At 47.9% G+C, this 17,417-nt stretch overlaps 1 protein-coding gene across 13 annotated transcripts in view; it reads left to right on the top strand.

Moving 5' to 3' along the window:
• NAV2 (neuron navigator 2) overlaps positions 1–17,417 on the top strand; it is a 496,240-nt gene that overhangs the window by 251,797 nt on the left and 227,026 nt on the right. For all 13 annotated transcript variants that reach the window (XR_008421181.1, XM_053899896.1, XM_053899894.1 and 10 more), the window contains exon 4: positions 8,629–8,701. Coding sequence is in view for 12 of the 13 variants with exons in the window: in XM_053899896.1 (XP_053755871.1) it covers positions 8,629–8,701 (73 nt within the window). In the remaining variant the exon portion in view is untranslated. The remainder of the gene's footprint in view (positions 1–8,628; positions 8,702–17,417) is intronic.

The raw sequence follows: 17,417 nt of genomic DNA, 5'->3' as shown, positions 1-17,417 counted from the left end.
CTGTTTTGTTTTCTATTGCATTTATACTCTGTCTCTTGAAGACCTTGTGGTGGTTTATGGGTTTCAGGATGTAAATATGACAAAGCTACAGAAAGAAGCAGGCTAAAAAGAGCACAGTGAGTCAGTGTCAGGCTTTTGAGTTGGTGAGCTGATAAGTGTAAGCTAACCCTTACCTCGTTGGCGACCTCTGTTGAGTAGGGAGTCTGCTCTTGTGTGCGCTGTTTGCTGCGTGAGGAAGGACCACGCTGGCTTGTCACTTCTGTTTCCCCTTCCTCTAGAGCAGAGGCTGCAAGAGAGTAAATAGTCGTTATTCATCAAGGAATGAATGAGGCGACCAAGTTTTAGTTAGCTCCTGGGTGGAATTCTCTAGCAAGTATCCACAGTACCACTCTTCTCTGTTGGTTCAAGAGGCAGCCACGCATTTGGGGTCCAGAAAGCACGATGTTCTTGTTTAGGTTGGCGTCTGGGTTTGTCCCCTTCTCTGTAGGAAAAGCCAGGGTTTTCTGTGAAAAGTACTTGCTCCTTCTTAACGGAACTATTGGTCTGCTGTCTTAGGGTTTTTTATGTCACTTAGTAAAGGATAAAGGAGACTTTGACCAGAAATCTTTCGGGACGGGAAGTGCTAATTCTAACAGGGTCAAAATGGATTCTAGCTACAAGGAACCCACTTGTAGAGAGGCCATACTAGCATCATGCACTTTAGCGAGCTTCAGAGCATCTCACAACTCCAGAGTGATCCCTTACTTTTAGGAGATGGCCAGTGATATATGATATTCTGCCATTACGGAAGGGTATGAAGAAAGAGTCTTTTGAAGCTCTGGCTATATGAACTTCCAGACCCTTGGTCGAGGTCAGCCTATCTATGCCTCAGCATCTCTGTTGAGATAGTTACCCACCTTCCCATGTTCTCGAGGAGGAATTTGAAGCTTGAAGCAGTTAGTAATTTTGCTAGGGTCTTGTGGGTAGTCTGAGACAGCCAGAATCCAGCGGGGAGAAGCCCAGAGTCTGTATTCTTCCAACAGATTACGGTCCTCTAATAATTGTGATGGGATACAGGTACCCGTGGGAGACATAACCCATGGGAAGACGGCAGCAATCCCTCTGCCCTGTTGTGAATTAGTTTACCGCTGTCTTTTTAAGAGTGGGCTTGCTGAGACCTAGGCCCGACATCAGATGATAGAGAGGACCCAGAGTCTCCGTCTGGGCTTGAGGGGAAAGTCAGGAGCAAACGGAAGGCAGCCCAGGTAATAAATAAGCTTGTCGAACTCTCTGCTTTGCCAGGGGCCAGCTCTACACATAGCCATGGGCATGTCATAGTCTTAGAAGTATAGTACAGGGATGTCCTGTCAAAAATGATAACACTGTAACAAAAACTGCTAGTTATGGGGCACTTAGGAAGCACCACGTATATATCCTCCACCACCCTGTGCAATGGGTGTTATAATGCTCATTCCACAGATCAGGCCATGGAGGTAACTTAGTGGAGATCAGGGGCAGAATCAGGATTTGAGGCCAGGTTTGTCTGACTCGAAAACCTGGGATACATCCCTGAATGCCACTCCTTGGCCCTAGTCACTTCCCTCTAGCATTTGGGTCCAGCTCCTAACTTGGAGGAGCTTAGGCTCCTCCCTTTGGGGAGTATTAGGAAGTTAGGCCACATTCCTCTGAAACCGGAGCAGGGAAGATGGTGTTGGCAATGGCGTGCTAGATAAACGCACCCAGGGGCATCTGTGCGCCTTTCTGACCATGCCGATGCCCAGAGGACTTTTCCTCCTCATCCCTACAGAGCTCAGGTGTAAGCGTTTTTTATGGGAGCCTCCAGAGTAAGGACTGCTTTCTAGAATTTGAGCTATACCTCCCTTTCCAGATTTCTCTTTGTCTCGAGGGAAAAATGGAGAAGTCAGAGTGTAATAGGAAAATGAAATAGTCTAAGCATTTGGAAGCAAAGTGGAAAAAGATAATCACTGGGGGGAATTTGAGATTCTTGTTTTCGATTGTTGTTTCTCCTTGAAAGGATTTTTTGTATCCATATGGACTTAGCCATGTGCCTTAACAGCAGAGAGACTCCTATAAAGTTTTTTTTTTTTTTAAGGAATTCTTGACAACATCTCAGCTGAAGTTATAAATATCATATACGATAAGGTGGATAACATTGCCAAATTAAAGGAAGGAGCTGGGCAAAGCACTAGCAAGAACAGACCTAGGAACCGAAGCCCCATCCAGCCCCCAAGTCCCACATGCTTCAGCTGTTTGAAAGGCACCAAGAAAGCGAGAGCTGGTATGAATGGCCAAAGCTGGGACACAGGACGTGGAGCCCCTCGTGCTACTGGGCTAGGATGGCTTCTTGCATCAGCTAAGCTAGCCGCAGCTTGTGGCACTCACAAGGGGAGATGCTCTTGAATATCTCTCCACCTGAGGTAATTCGAAGTACCACCATACATGACTCCCATTTCTGCGGTCTCCTAAAATGAAAACTATAATGTCTAGGCCCCACCACCTCTGTCTCACGGGATTGTGTCTCCAGGACCACATTGTGGCCCACGAGCCTCGTGATCATGGGATGATGCTGGGCTCCAACACTGATGGAGGTGTCCAAAAAAAAAAAAAAAAAGTTCAGCTGGACAGATCCTGCATCAGGCCACGGCCTAGGAACACAGAGGCAAGAGACATCACAGATGAGATGGGCATTTAGGAAGAGTGTTTCCCCAAAGTTCATTTTGCTTTTTGATTTGGTTTCACGGTTGGATTTCTTTTTTTTTTTTTTTCTTCCTCTCTTCTATTTTTATTTTTGGAAAGGGGCAGAGGAGGGAGTGTCAGAAAGGCACGGAGGCCTGTTGGATAGGAAGCAGACCTTCCTAGTACATGTGACCACAGATGCTGACCTTCCCTTCCCATCCCTCCCTGTCTCTATGCCCAGCCTGGATGTCACTGGAGCCCCCACATCAAGGATGCTGCTTGAGCCATCCCTGACACAAAATAGCCCATCCTCAAGCTTTCAGATCAGAAGGGCTTGGTCTGGCTGCTGTTGCCCTGGTAATGGTTGGGGAGGTGACATGGTTCAAGGCTTCCCTAACACCTAGGAGGACCTCTGCCTTCTCTCTCCTGTCAGCTCTTGAATGTGGCCCCATGTGGCCAGCCCTCTGCTCTTGCTCAGTGTCCTGTCTTTTAGCTCTTGTCCTCTGCCACCTGGCTGCCAGCCATGTCAGCTCCCTTTTGGTTGCCAGAACGTGGTAAGCTGCATCCTGCCTGGAGGCTTTTGAGTCTTAGATTCACTAGGTGTAGTGTGGTTTTTCTCCCCGCTCTGTGTCCAGCTAACTCAGGTCTCTGCTCAAATTTCCCATCAGTCAACAAAATCGTCCTGAATATCTGCGATGGGGTCCTCACTGTTCTGGGTGCCTGGGGCGACATCAGTGAATAGACCAACAAAAAGTCCTGTCTCTGAACCTACATGCTGTCTCTTCCTTGAGAAATTTTTACCTACCTACCATGCCCCTGGCTAGATCCGGTCTTCTGTACATGATAGATGTTGTCTATACTTACTTGTGCATTGACTTAATGCCCAGTGCCCTACACTAAACTGTAGGTTCTTTTGAGGTCAGGGATTATTCACCACTGTATACCCAGTACCGCACATTGCCTGACATCCAGTAGGCGCTCAGTGAATATGGGTCAAGGAATGGATTAATGAATGACAAGTAGCCGTGCCAGGTGTGAGGGTCACACTTCTGGAAGGAAGCTGTCTGAGTGGATGTATGGGGCTCATGAAGAAGCTGCACTGTGCTTTTAAAGTCCCCAGAACCTGAAGGTTCTTACTCAACCTTGTCTGCAGTCTGGATCTTCCATTGCCTAGGCTTTAGGTATTTCATGATTTCTAGAAAATGGCTGTAACCGTGCCTGACTTGAGTGCGGCTGCTGTTTGCCTCTCTTCCCAGGATGGAGATCTCTAAGGGGCCTGATGAGACACTCTTAACTCCTGAAAACTAGTGCCCCATTTACCTGTATGCCTGGAGCCCATCCTCCCCTTGGCCGTGGTGGTGCCCATAGAGATGGTCTTCGTTTGCATTAATCATTTTCATGCGCTTTGCACTCAGCTACACTGGTATTCAGAGAAAAATGCTGCCATGACAACTGCGACAACAGATGGTATTTGATCAGTCTCTAAGCTACCAAGAAGATCTACAGCAGTTCTTTCGAGCTTTGCATATTTTACTTTATCATGAGACCCAGTCCAGCCTTAATCATGGTTGAAATGCAAAGTTTTCCATTTGCCTTCTGTCCCTCCCCCTTGTCTTTCCAGTTGTTTGGCATTTGTTTTGACTTTCCTTGCTCTCTGGCTGGCCTGGGTGGAGATGTGCTCTTGGAAGTGGGAAACAAAGACCACAGCAGACACAGTGCATGGAAGTTGCCTTGCATGTCTCCAGTTCCAAGGTGGTTGAGAAACGATTCACCTTTGGGATGGAGTTACCAGCTGAGATGGCAAGAGAGCCTCCATGGCAGCCTTTCTCTCCCAGATCTTCACAGATGCACATGGTGGAGGCCCTGTGTGGCCCCAAACAAAGGGAGGACTGGGAAATGCATCTTAGTCTTGTTTTTTCCCCTTACTCCACACGTGCCTTATCCAGCCCCTTTCTGCTCCCAGGGTCTCCAAGTTACACTGTGGTCCCACTTCTGGGCTTCCCCGCTCCACCCCAGCTGATGCTCCAAACTCCAGGGACTCCATCAAATGGCTCCTGGACCCATTTCTACAGTAGCAACTATGACAGCCTTCTCACCCGGTGTGAAGTGCCGCTTTCCACCCCTGCTCAGCAACATTGGAATGTCCGGCTTTGCAAAGATTTTTTTTTGGCTAATTTTGGAAAGTAGTTTATATTGGCTGCTATGTGTTAATGAACAACTTGGGTTGTATTTACATACTTTGCTGGTTAAGAGCCTTTCCCATCACTCTGTATCCCAACTTTAACCAGATCTGCCTCTCACACTGCAGGTCTGGATTGCACATGAGCCATGAGCCTCATTAAAGATGGGCATGTGGACACCCTTGTGCTATGAGTGCCCGGGACATGCCCCTTACCTGGTGTGGTGGCAGTTTGCAGTTTCAACAGGGCAGGAGAATGAATTGTTTACCTGTATGGTACTGGAAGAAAACCTTAAGGTGAATTTTAATCACAAGAGAGGCTGGATCAAAGAAACATTCTCCCCTTCTGATCTCCTTCCAAGTGAAGCCAGGAGGTTGGAATGCACATCTGACCCTATTCTGCTTCCCAGCCCTGCTCTCTTCCTGGGGTGCAGATGAAAAGAGCGTGGGTCTCAGCAGCCTTGTCAGGAGTGATTTTTAACCTTAACAGAACATTATTAAAGAGTGGATTTGAGGCTTGAGGAATGTTTTTTGAACTCCTTCTGTGAGCAGAGAAATCATAGTGGAGGGGGAACAAATTCAAGGCGCTTGATGAGCTTATGAATCGTCTTTTAAATGATGACCCGAGTTCTTATTTTTAGTTTTAACATATTCCAGGAGTGCAACTCAGCCATCCAAATATTGCTCCCTGTTTTATCTCCTCTTTAGGAGAAAGCATTCTTGATGACCTTAAGCCTTCTCTCTTCGCCTAATGAAGATCCTGGTGCTTCCTTTGTTCATATGCTCTGATTCTCCCGGAAATGGATGTGAGTTGGGGGGTGTGTCGGTTGGCCCTCTGGACCCTAAAGAGAAGGGTTATGTAAATGTGGGCTTCTGAACAGGGAGGAGGACTCTGTACCAACATGGTGAGAAGAATCAGGCACAGTGCCTGGAACAGAGCAGACATCTACACAATTAATTGTATTGATTGAATGACGAAAATCCTATAATGCAGGTTTCTCATCCCTAGCACTATTGACATTTTGGGTAGGATTTCCTGTTATGGGGGGACAGTCCTGTGCATTGTAGGATGTTTAGTAACCTCCTTGGCCTCAACCCGCTAGATACCAGTGGCACTCCCACATTGTGATAACAGAATGTAGGCAGATGCCGCCTGGGGATGGCCCCTTCTCTCCCACTCTCCCTGCCCTGTAGAGAACTGATCTAAATTATGAAATCTTTGAAAGCATGATAGGGATTTTCAAAAGCAACAGGAGGAAAAAGTAGTCTAGGTAACCTATTTAAACTTCTTCATTCCTTTACTAGAACTTAAATTAAAAGAAAGCCCAGTAGATGGCCAAATCGAAATGAACCAAGTGTTAGCCTTGCAGGAAGAAATGACCATGTACTTTAAGTGATAAATGTGTTGAATTGCTCCGTGAATGTGCCAAGTAAATGTGCTTCATGCCCTTTGGAAGGGAATTTCTATAGAATTACAGTGTTCTAGGAGAGCGGTGCTTTTCTTGAATATGTTGGTGGGTGTCTTTTTTTTCTTTTTAATCAATGTCACTGTGCTGCACTGTTCTTGAAAACCTTAACCTGCCCATGCCTGTGCACCTGTGCTTGCCAGGATAAATACCAAGTGTACTATTTTTGATTTTACATTAACAGATTCAGCAGTGGTCAGCTTTCTCTTTTTCTCGTTTTCTGTGGGGACCTAATTGCCAAAGCCTCACTAGTCCACCATGTGCAAGATCTACTGAAGAAAGTAGGGTAGGATTATTCAAAGAAAAAAGGGGTAGAAGAATTATATAGTTCTATCATGATTTAAATATCCGTGCCTCTTTGTGGGGGCAACGAATCCTCTTGTGTGGTTTTGGTAGATTACCTTTGTGCACACTTGAGGAATTAAGGACCGATGGTTATTTTTAGCAAAAGCAGGGGTTTGTAATGGGGAAAGAGCATTTAGAGAGAGAATTTTCATCAGTTACAAATGTAAGCAGATGCCTTCAGAACACCTTCCACGGGGCCCTCCTGGCCATTCTCTTCCTTCTTTCCCCTTCCCTCTAAGATGGTAGCACCTGGTTGTCACTGCCGTCACTCTGATGTGGAAGGAAGGAAGAGTTAAAAGCAATCCCCCTTTGCACTCGCCTTGATAAGAAATGGCTTTCTGCAGTGGCGGCAGGCCTTGCTCATAGCATCAGCGTTGACTTAGTTTGCAGGAAATTGCATTTTGCCCCTTTGCCTGGAGATAAAACACCTCCCAGATGAGGATCTTTGAGGGAGAGCTGGAGGCTGGGAGGGAGTTGGGAACCTGTGCGAAAAGCTGCAAGGTTGGGGGTGTGTGGGTGGCTCAGTCTGTTAACCATCCAATTCTTGATTTTGGCCCAGGCCATGATCTCCTCCTGGTTCGTGAGATTGAGCCCTGCATGGAGCTCTGTGCTGACAGTATGAAGCTGGCTTGGGATTTTCTTTCTCCTTCTCTCTCTCTGCCCCTCCCCTGCTTCACTCGCTCTCAAAATAAATAAACTTAAAAAAAAAAAAAAAAAAGGATAGAGCAATCTCAGGCTCCGGGTGTATTGGAGTCTGTAAAACCAGGGCAGTTTTATTCAGGTGGCCCATAGCTTAATGGAGTGCTCGGAAGGTCTGCAGACGAGGAGCAGAGAAGGAAGATGTCAGACATGCATTTCGGGAAGACTGCCTTGGAGCCCTACTCTACTCGTGAGATCTCTTACACTGTAGACGCTTAGCTCTGTGCCTGGTGAAATAGCCTTCGGAATACCACTTGGGGGTGGGGGGAGTGGTCACAGGTACACTGTGAAAGATGGTCATTTATCCGAGATCCACTTTGTGGGTTAAACGCCTATTTGAGTTCATAAGAATGCTGATAGAGCCCAGGAAGTCGGGGGGCGGGCTGTGGTGAGGAGGCTCTCCATTGTGGATTGCAAACTGCAGTTAGTTCAAAGATCCTTGTGCCAAGTCAAAAGCAGTTTCTTTTATTTATGGTCACCATTGACGTTAATCGAGCCTGAACATTTTCCTGTAGACTAAAAAATCATTAGCCCTGACAACTGAAGTCAAATCAGACCTTTGGGAATGACCTAATTGTTCTTTCCCGAGGGCTCGATGTTAGCTTGCCCTTGGCCGTGGCATCAGCCCTGCCAGTCCTGGGAGGCCTCCCAGACTGTGGCAGGTGGGTTCCTTCTTGTCACAGAAAACACAAAGGACAGAGGGGCTCGTTCTGTCACAGCCCTCCCTCGTCATCTGCAGTGCCTGCCGTCCTGAGAGTTTTGTGAGTAAACGCGGCCCAGGGCCCTCCAGAAACTCCCGTTCACTGTTTTCACATTTGACGGTGTGCCACCTCCATGCTGGAAATTCCTCCCAGCTGCTGGTGGACGGGTGGGTCCGGTATCCCCCTTCGTCCCCACTCCGTTTTTCTGGCAGCTGCTCAAATTTTCAGGATAGCTGTAGTGACAGTGGTGAACATAGGGACTCATTCCACCCTGGTTATTTTTGGCAGCCCTGAGCAAGCCAGGGCCTCGACTTCTGGAGCTGTGTGGTTGGGATATTAGGTAACTTTTTCCTGTGCAAGTACAGACAAGGAGTCCTGACCCGCACCCGTCCCTCCGTCCATCCATTCATCTGCTGTTTCCGAGTCGTTTTTGCTTGTTGTGAATCTTTGCAAATGCACCATGAACCCTCTCTCTGACATAGCCCTTTGTTCCTGATAAAAGATGGCTCTGGAGAAGGCTGAACGTTGATTGAGTGTATGTCGTTTTTTTTTTCCCCCCTAGATTGAAAACATAGATGCCTGCTTGAATTTCCTGGCAGCTAAGGGAATAAACATCCAGGGGCTGTCTGCAGAAGGTGAGTCAGAGCGCTGGTTCTAAAGCTGCCTTTTCATCGTTAGAAGCGCCCACCTGTTACTTACTGATGCCTCGAATACAGCTCAGCCCAGGGGTGCTTGTGGGCTCTTCTGCTTTTGTTTTCCTATTGGTTTTAAGGCAGCTCAATGCTTGTCTAGACCGGAGGATGCCAGCTTTTTGACACATCCCGAATCACTCCAGGAACGTAGAGCCCACCATGCCTGGCCGTGTCTGCCACACCGAGCGGGTACCAGCGGTGGAGCTGCTTCTCTGGAGAAGGGCTTAATCAAACAATACTGATCCGATTCACCCGGCTAGCAATTCAGTTAATTATCAAGCCAGGCCTTATCTGTGGGAGAGAGAACACTTAGCCACAGCACATATTTAAGTTGTACAGTTCCCAGGGAAAAACGCCCAATCCTTATCTCTGACTTTTATTAGAAGCAGCAGCAGCACTTTTCCTAGCTCAAAGAAAACCGAACCCCAAACACGTGATGCATTAATGAGATGCTACGTTTTGACATCCCGATTAGTTTTTAATTAACTCCAATTGGGTGGCTAATTAGCACATTAGCTTGTGCTGGTGGTTTGCTATTCAATTAGGTATCGGTCTGGAGATGGCTGGTCCGAATTCTCAGCCGCCTCAGGCAACATCTCGCCCTGGAATCTTTTGCTCTCTCCTGTTTGTAAATACAAGCAGCTGCCAGCTCAGAAGCTGCCACAGGCCCCGGCATCCTCCCAAACTCCTTAGGCTGCACCTGCCTCCAGTTTTCCCAGAACAGGTAAAGCAGTTTGGGCTTTAGATGACACCACCTTTTCCCTAGCAAGGTTGCTGTTTGAAAAGATGCCTGGTAGCATCGACTCCGGTGGTCAGGGTGGGGAGGGGGGCGGGCAGTGAGGAAGGAAGCAGCCCAGTGGAGCAGGTAAGTTTGCCAGCATAATCTGTTTGGGGCCCGTTCCTTGTCTTTGCCCTGCGGTGCAAGCTTGGTTTTCCCGGCTGTTGGAACGGTAGTCTCTTCCGGTATTGGGGCCGGGTGGCTACTCTCGGAGCCTCGTGGGCTCGTCGTTTCTGAACGCGACCTCTCCTATGCTGGGCCTGCCCCAGGTCAGGGATGGACACACTCCTTCCAGAGGTCTCCGTTGCTGCTGCTGGGTGGTCAGCCCCAATCCCAGCTCTGGCAGGGGTGGGGTGGTTGGAGGGTTCCTTCTCCCTGGGGAATGAGCTCTCCTCTGTGGGGAGGAGCTCCGGGCTGAATGAGTCTGGGCTTTGCGACACAAATTGCCGGGGCGTGGGGGTGTTGGTGTTGGTGTTGGTGTGGTGTTTCCATGGGTAAGTACAGAGATGCAAATTGCCTTTCCAAGGAATATCACTTCCTTCTGGTTCAGAGTTCTTGTGCTAGCTGGTGGGTGGCTGGCACACACTCTTCATAGTTTGTGGAAGGAGTTGGACCCCGGGCCTCTGCCCACCGGCAGAGCATCGGCAGGGAGTTTCAGAGTCCTGCTCGGCAGAAAGGGCTTGAGGCAGTGGGGGAGGGGGTGGACTCTGTCTCCCGTGGCCTGGAGGTGACAGCCGGCCATCTATCTCTGCCTTGTCCTGCTGCCTTGTTTGTCCCTCTGCACCATCCTCTTTATACCTTCAGGCATAGATTATCTATTTCACGTACTTGCTGAGTAAACAGGTACCCCCTGTGCTCCCAAGGCTTTTCGATGCAGCAGCTCCGGCATTCACAACTGAACTGGGAAACCTTGGGGAAACCTTGGCTTAAAAAGGTTGCAGGTGACAACCTCAAGGCCTGTAGCTAGTGAACGGAAGACAGGGTGTGAGCCCAGGTCTGTGTGATTTCAGAACTCCTATTCATGGTGTCCTTTGAGACAGCAGATGGGTAAAGTCTAGGCATGTTGTGTACAGGTGAAAGAAATCAGAAAAGATTTAGAGCTTTGTGGGCTGGAACGTCAGAAGATAATGTGCAGTCCACAGAGGCGTATCCTACAGATACTCTGCCCCAGCCTTGTCCACATTAGGTTGTGACCTTAGGGGGGTTGTGACCCCCCCCCCCCTTGGGGGTCTCTGAGCCTAGAAGAGCACAGTGTAACCCGTGTGCTGAGGTATCAGTCATTGGGGCATACCTGTGAAGTGGGTTCATAGTGTTTTAGTAACCGCCCCCATCTTTCCTGCTGTCGAGACTCACTTGCTGATGTCTTGGCCAGAATACATAACTTGTCAGCCATGGTTAGTTATTAGAACAGTTTTATGTCAGTGCTTATGACTCTTTTGTTTGTTTCTAAACTTTAATTTCAGACTCAAAGCTCTTTTTTCACCCCTGTGCCCCAGGGCAAGTGGGTTTAGAAGATTGAAGAGTGATGAGGGCCTAATGACTTCTTTGCCTCCCCTCCTTCCTTCGCCTGAGCCTCCAGGATGGGACAGAGAGAGCAGGCAGAATTCTGCTGAAGTTGCTGCCATTTTCTTGGGTGGCCATAATTGCCACTGTCCCCACGTGGGAATCTCTGCATGCCCTACTAACCATGGACTTGATCCCCTGCTGCTCCCAGGACATTAGGAGCCTTTCTTGAGATTTTCCCGGCAATTCTGGCTCACTCTCAATGGGTAGCATTTATGTTCCATCCCCCTGATTCAGGCCTTCATTGTCCCCACCTAAGGTGGTCTCAGTGAGACCGTAGACCTCAGTCTCATCATCCCTGTATTCTGCACTGTAGAACCGGCAGGAAGGTGTGGACACCGTCTTCCACTTGCAGTAGGTGGAACCGTCTTTCTGTCACCTGGAAGCCCCCACCATACACTTTCTCTCCCAACTCTTTCATCCCCAACTTAGTGGCCAAGAGGCAGATCTGCCAAGTCTGTGCGGAGTAGATGTCCAATTGGGGACCGGAATGCAGCACCCGACTTGGAGTGATTTTCTTGGTGCCTCCTTTGTCTTCAAGGAGCACAGGGACCCCACCTTCTTGTTCTTCGGTGAGGGGAGGAAATGACCGGTCTCTGTGATCATCAGACATTACAACCCTCCCCCACTCTGTGATACTTTCTCATCTAGATCTTGAGGTTTTTGTTGTTTTTTTGTTTTTGTTTGTCCATCGAGGCATTTTATTTGCACATATATATTACATCCTTAGAAAAAGAATCCCAGGATTTTCCCTCCTGTATTTTCATCTTGCTTCTTCCTGGTCCATGATGCCCGGTGAGATGGTCAGTATCATGAAACCAAACTGGTGGGACAGAAGCAGATTATTCTGCCATTTTTCTAGATCTTGAAGTTGCACATCCAATTTGGGGCCGATCACTCCACTCTTGTTTAACCTGCGTGTGAGGTTCACAGCCATTTCTCCGGCTCTGTGATCATCAACGATTTGAAATTGGCCAACGCAACCGTGCTTCATCATCAACCGTGTTTGTCAGCTGGACGATGACTTTGGAGCATGGCGCAATAAGAACCTGGCATTTGCCTGTCTCTTCAGCATTGTTAACGTTCTTGAGAACATCTGCCAGGACATTAATGCATGCCATGTGGCAGCACGGAAACATGGCAGGAGTCCTCGAGATCTTCTTACACTGACTCTTGGGGTTGGGCGATGATCATGGTGTTTGGTAGTAAGACTGATTCTGGACTCATGCAGTCTTGTGGGAAGGTAACTGGCCCCAACTTTTGTCAGCTCCTTAAACTTATAAAGCAAGGGTACTTAGAGACTTTTATCCTCAAATGGGCCTTATTTACAATTTGAGGGTTACAGGAAACCTCACTCGACATACTGTTAAATTATAGGAATAGAAGCCATTTGTGGAGAACCCACCATGTATCAGTCACTGAGCTAAGTGCTGTGTACATGTTGTATATCTTTTTTTAATTCCCTCAGCAACTTTTTGAAATCAGTAATCGTACTATCCCCATCGTCTACAGATGAGGAAACTAAGGCCCAGAGAGATTGAAGTTCCACGTGGGCAAAGGGAGGCCCACTTAGGAGTGACTAAGCTACTCACGTCAGTTTCAGAGACCTGGTATTTTCTGCTACTCCCCACTGCCCACACTTCTAACCACCTGCATAATTAACTAGAAAAGCATGATACTGTGTAAAGAAATAATGCAGTTGTAATGCTTTTTGTTTTCCTTTTGAAGACTATGGAGTGCCCCGAGGCTCCTCCTCTGATGAGAACCATCAGCGGTTGGAAAGCCCCATAGGTACTTCTCCGCCCTTTTCCAGTGACTGAAGCAGGGTTTGGAACCCCGGGAGGGTTTAGGTACCTGTCCTTGAAACAATCGCAGCAGACCATGCCCTGCCCCAGCCTGCCTGTTAGAGGACCACAGAGAGCTTGGTTCCAGAGTAGATCCCCATGGAGACACTGCTGGTTTGGGGCACTTCCCCTGGACTAGGCCCTCCTACCGCCTCTGTGTTCCAGAAGGTTGGGCCCATCTGTTTGCTCTTGGAAACCTGTTGGAATCCTGTGAGCTTGGGCCTCACCCTAAGCTGGGTGATGTTCAAGATCCCTTGAACCCCTCCCCAGCACACACTCCACCTGTCATGACTGTCTGTAAACCCGTCCTGTGAGGAAGGATGGCCTTTATCCTTAGGAGTTTTGACAACACCTGGCCCCGAGCCCATCCTCCTATCACAGAGAAGGTCTGGGGATGAGGCATATCCTATTTAGTTCAGCAAACGTTTGCTGGGCACATCCTGTATGCTAGGCATAGCATCAGTCGTACAGAATGAACTTTAATTTCAATTAGTAGGAGAGTTGTGCTAACGGTACGTTCAAGAGCTGAGCAGTACGTGCACAGTAGTGCCCAAAGAAGGGCAGTGTTTAGCTCTCTGAGGCGGTCAGGGGGCTTTACAGAGGCAGTGGCATTAACCCCTGGGCTTTACAGGATAAATAGGCATTCACCAGGCAGGAAAGGCAGGTAGAGGGAAATCGAGACAGAAGACGAAGCCTGAGTGATATGACAGGAGCAAAGACTAGCTCTTTATCAACCTTGTGGAGCAGAGAGACAGAGGCAGGAAGATCCTTCCAGGCGCCTCCAGGAAGGAGTGTATGCTTTTGGAGTGAAATTGCTTGCTGACTTGATGAGCTCAGACCCGGTTTGGCCAGAAACCTAGACGCTGAGCTTGTCCCCCTTTTATTCTGAGCCAGAGAGCAGAAGGTCTTTCTGGACCGTTAGGAGAAAAGCAGCAGGTTGATTGTTTCCGTTTCCTCCTACCCACATCACCTGTTTGGCAGTGAGTGGGACCGATTGTGTCACTCACCCCCTTGTCCCACTTCCCCGGTCAGGAAGCCTGTGACTGGCTTGGTGAGCAGTACACAGGAGCGCTGCAGGAATCGGGTGGGAAGTTATGTGGTGAATGTCGGTTATGCAGATGGCCGCAGGATCCACATCCCGAATCAGCTGGGTGAGCCTTAACAGCCCTGTGGTTTAAGGGAACTGGTTAGGAATTCTGACTCTGCGGTCTGGTCCAAGGTAGCCCTCCCTTTGGCTCCCAATCAGTCTCTTTCTCCAAAGCAGATTTCTTCGTATTAGAGTATTCCAGTGTTTGTGCCTTTGTAAACCAGGCCTGAGATTTCTCTTAAATAATGTTGCAAGCAGAGAACTCTGTTCTTCCTACCCTTTCCTGCCCAACATCTCCTACCACATCTGTGCAGATTCGTACCAGCCCCGGGGAAGCAAAGAAATCAGCCAGTGCCCAAGGGAATTAAGAGTCAAGGTGATACTGAATCCTAATGGAAATGGAAAAATGGTCTGTGCAGTTTATTCATTAGACATGGGCGTGGCCACAAGCAGAGAAATGCAGTCAGGGTTCTCATGCTGGTTTAGATACTAGCTAGCTAGTGTCAATTCTAGCTAGGTCTACGGTTTTTTTTTCTTCTTTTCTTTCTTTCTCTAGAAATCAAGAGAGTAAGGATAGTTGATCAGACACAAAATGATACTCTTTTTCCAGACCTTGGGAAATGTCAGGAGGGAAACATTTTTGTGGGCTGATGGATTTTTTTAAGACTGCCAGTGCAGCTGGCTTACTTAGGAGGCCTCCTAGAACACAGACACATGCCACTTGGAAATGTGGAAAGGATACAATTCTAGCTATTTTGGATACTGTCTGTTATAGACCACCCATGGCATAAACTGTGTGGCTTCCAACCCCAAACAGAGCATTTACCACTCTCTAGTTTTTGTGCTCTGAAAAGAAAATTACAGTCCAGACGTCCACCAACTGGTGAACGGATAAACACGGCGTGGTACATCCGTACAATAGGGTGTTACTCAGCAATGCAAAGAAACAAGCCAATGAGAACTGCTCTAACACGGAGCAACCTTCAAAACATGCTAAGTTGAAAGAAGCTGCATGCAAAGGGCTACATGTCACATGGTTCCATTTATAGGGACTGCCTAAAAGAGCCCAACCTTGTAGAAACAGAAAGCAGATTCAACATCACCTGGGAATGGGTTTGGGAGTTGATTGCAGAAAAGCATGAGGACCCTTTTCAGGGTGATGTACATAGTGTAAGATTAGAATTTACGGAGCTTACTGAAAATCATTCTACACTTTTATGGATGCAAATTACGCTTCAGGAAGGCCGTTTAAAGAACCGGAAGCTCACCATCGACTTTTCTCTAATAGGAGATTATTCACGATTAATTTCCTTCTTGAAGCCTGTCACTTCGGCGTAAAGGGGGGAGGAGCGCAGGGAGGATGGACAGCTTCGTAGGCTTCCTTCAGGTGCAGAGCCCGGTGGTGAGTTCTGAGGAGACTAGAGGTAGAGTGGCTACATTTTTGGAAAAGGAGAAGTAGAGTCAGGCACTGTCCTGGGTGTTTTGTACTCATTTCCCCATTTAATGTTCACTTAATTCTCCTAACAACCCTGTGTAAAAGGTGCAGTGGGGCCTATGCCCATTTTAAAGATAAAGAGTGAGGCTCAGAGAGCTTAAGTCTTCCGAAAACTCAGTCTGTACATGAACCGTAGACATTCCAACCCAGGTTTTCCTGACTCTAGAAAGAAATCCGTGATCTTTGTGATAAAAATGCTCTCTCCTAAGAAGTATATTTGCAGGAGAACTGTGCGCTTTGACAGAACGTTTGAGGGAAAAATGCTGAGATATGAATAGGAAGTGACTTCACAACCACAGTAGGTAGAGAATATGACAGAGCTGTCTCCGTTTGCCCTGGGTTGGGCTGGTCTGTTATGAGGTGCTCATGTGGACATGCCTGCCTCTTGCAAGGGACAAACTATCAGCCCCGGGGTGTGCTGAATTTTTAGTTCCTCCCTCCCTCCTTTGTTTTTTCTTCCATGGGTCAAAAAAAAAAAAAAGTATTGTGGAATGTTTGGCACATTCCACAATAGAACACTTACAGAAGAATAAAGAATACTTAGATGCCCACCAGCTAGCTTAATAAATAAAACATTAGCCGGTGCACTTTTAAATTTACCACATATGATGGGTATACAAGTAAGCCAGGTTACACAGTGTTGGGAGACTGGGCTTTGTGCTGAAAAAGCTAGATTCAAATCGCAAATCCCAGCTCCAGCGTTTATTCCCTTGGAGAGGTCATAAGGTTTTATGAGCCTCTGTTTCTCTTATAAAGGGGAACAATAATATTCACTCCCCAGGTTGTAGGGATTGAGTGAACTCATGTACATAAAGAGCTTAACCTGATACGTACTAATTAGTAGCAGTCCTTGTTATTACAGACCTAATAACGTGACAATTATAAAAGGCACTAAAAGCAAGTCTTACATAGATTTCACCAATCTCCATGAGTAGCTCTACCTTCCCCCTCCCTTGAATTTGATTTTGAGGGGAAATTATTTCCCAACTCTCATCAGTGCCCAGCTGGGTGACCACAGGAGTGTCACTTCACCCTCCAGAGCCAACTGATTCATCCCGTCCAAACCTCACATTCTGTGACCCTGATGTGTTTGCAGGAACATTTAGAAGCAGAAACCGAGCAAGGTACAGGGGTGTGTGTGCTGCTTTTTTTGGTTTCCTTAGGATGGAGAAGGGAACAGCACAGAAGGGTTAAAGCTGAACTACTTTCAGAAACGGGGGGTGCGGGGGGGCGGGGGGGGGGGGAGCTCAGATCTATGGGGCTTTCTCCCCATATTGCACGTGATAGTTTATAAACCTCCTCCTTGGCCAGATCAATCCTGGCTTACACCTGTGCTGACACAATTAAAAGCTTCCCCCTTTCACTCTCAAAAACTATCATGGATTGCATGGTAAGTTATAAGATGATCTTAGTAAAGCCATGTCTAAGGCATATGGATTGGGACCTGTATGGCAATCTCCTGTAGGATTCTGGGAGCTCCTGTTATTCATAACCAAGACCAGTGAAGGACTTCACTGTTCGCGGCTTGCTTTCACAGATACGCTCTTACTGGATTTGAGAGCAACCTTGTGTGATGGGGCAAGCTGCGTCCATAAGGCCAGTGAGGCCCAGGGATGAAGTGACTTCCCAGAGTTGCACAGCTAGTACGTACTGGAGTCCAGACTGGAACCCACGTGTTTGCATCGTCAGTTGCAATCTCTCTTTCTTCAGAGTCTGGCAGTCATTCAGCCTGGCCTCATCATCACGCCCAGGGCACCGGCAGGCGTGCAGGGAATGGGCTTGTTTCTGAAAGGACCCCATTCATACCCTCTGCCCAGCAACTGCTGCCGGAGGAAACCTGTGCTCCTTTATCAGCGGTCTCTTCCTCGCCTCGGGCTAACCTGGACATGTGC

This window comes from Panthera pardus, unplaced genomic scaffold (genome assembly GCF_024362965.1).
Source record: "Panthera pardus isolate Hobbes unplaced genomic scaffold, ASM2436296v1 HiC_scaffold_12, whole genome shotgun sequence".
NCBI classification, from domain to species: domain Eukaryota; kingdom Metazoa; phylum Chordata; class Mammalia; order Carnivora; family Felidae; genus Panthera; species Panthera pardus.
The sequence above is the reverse complement of the archived record's forward strand: the minus strand, read 5'-3'. Positions and strand labels throughout refer to the sequence as shown.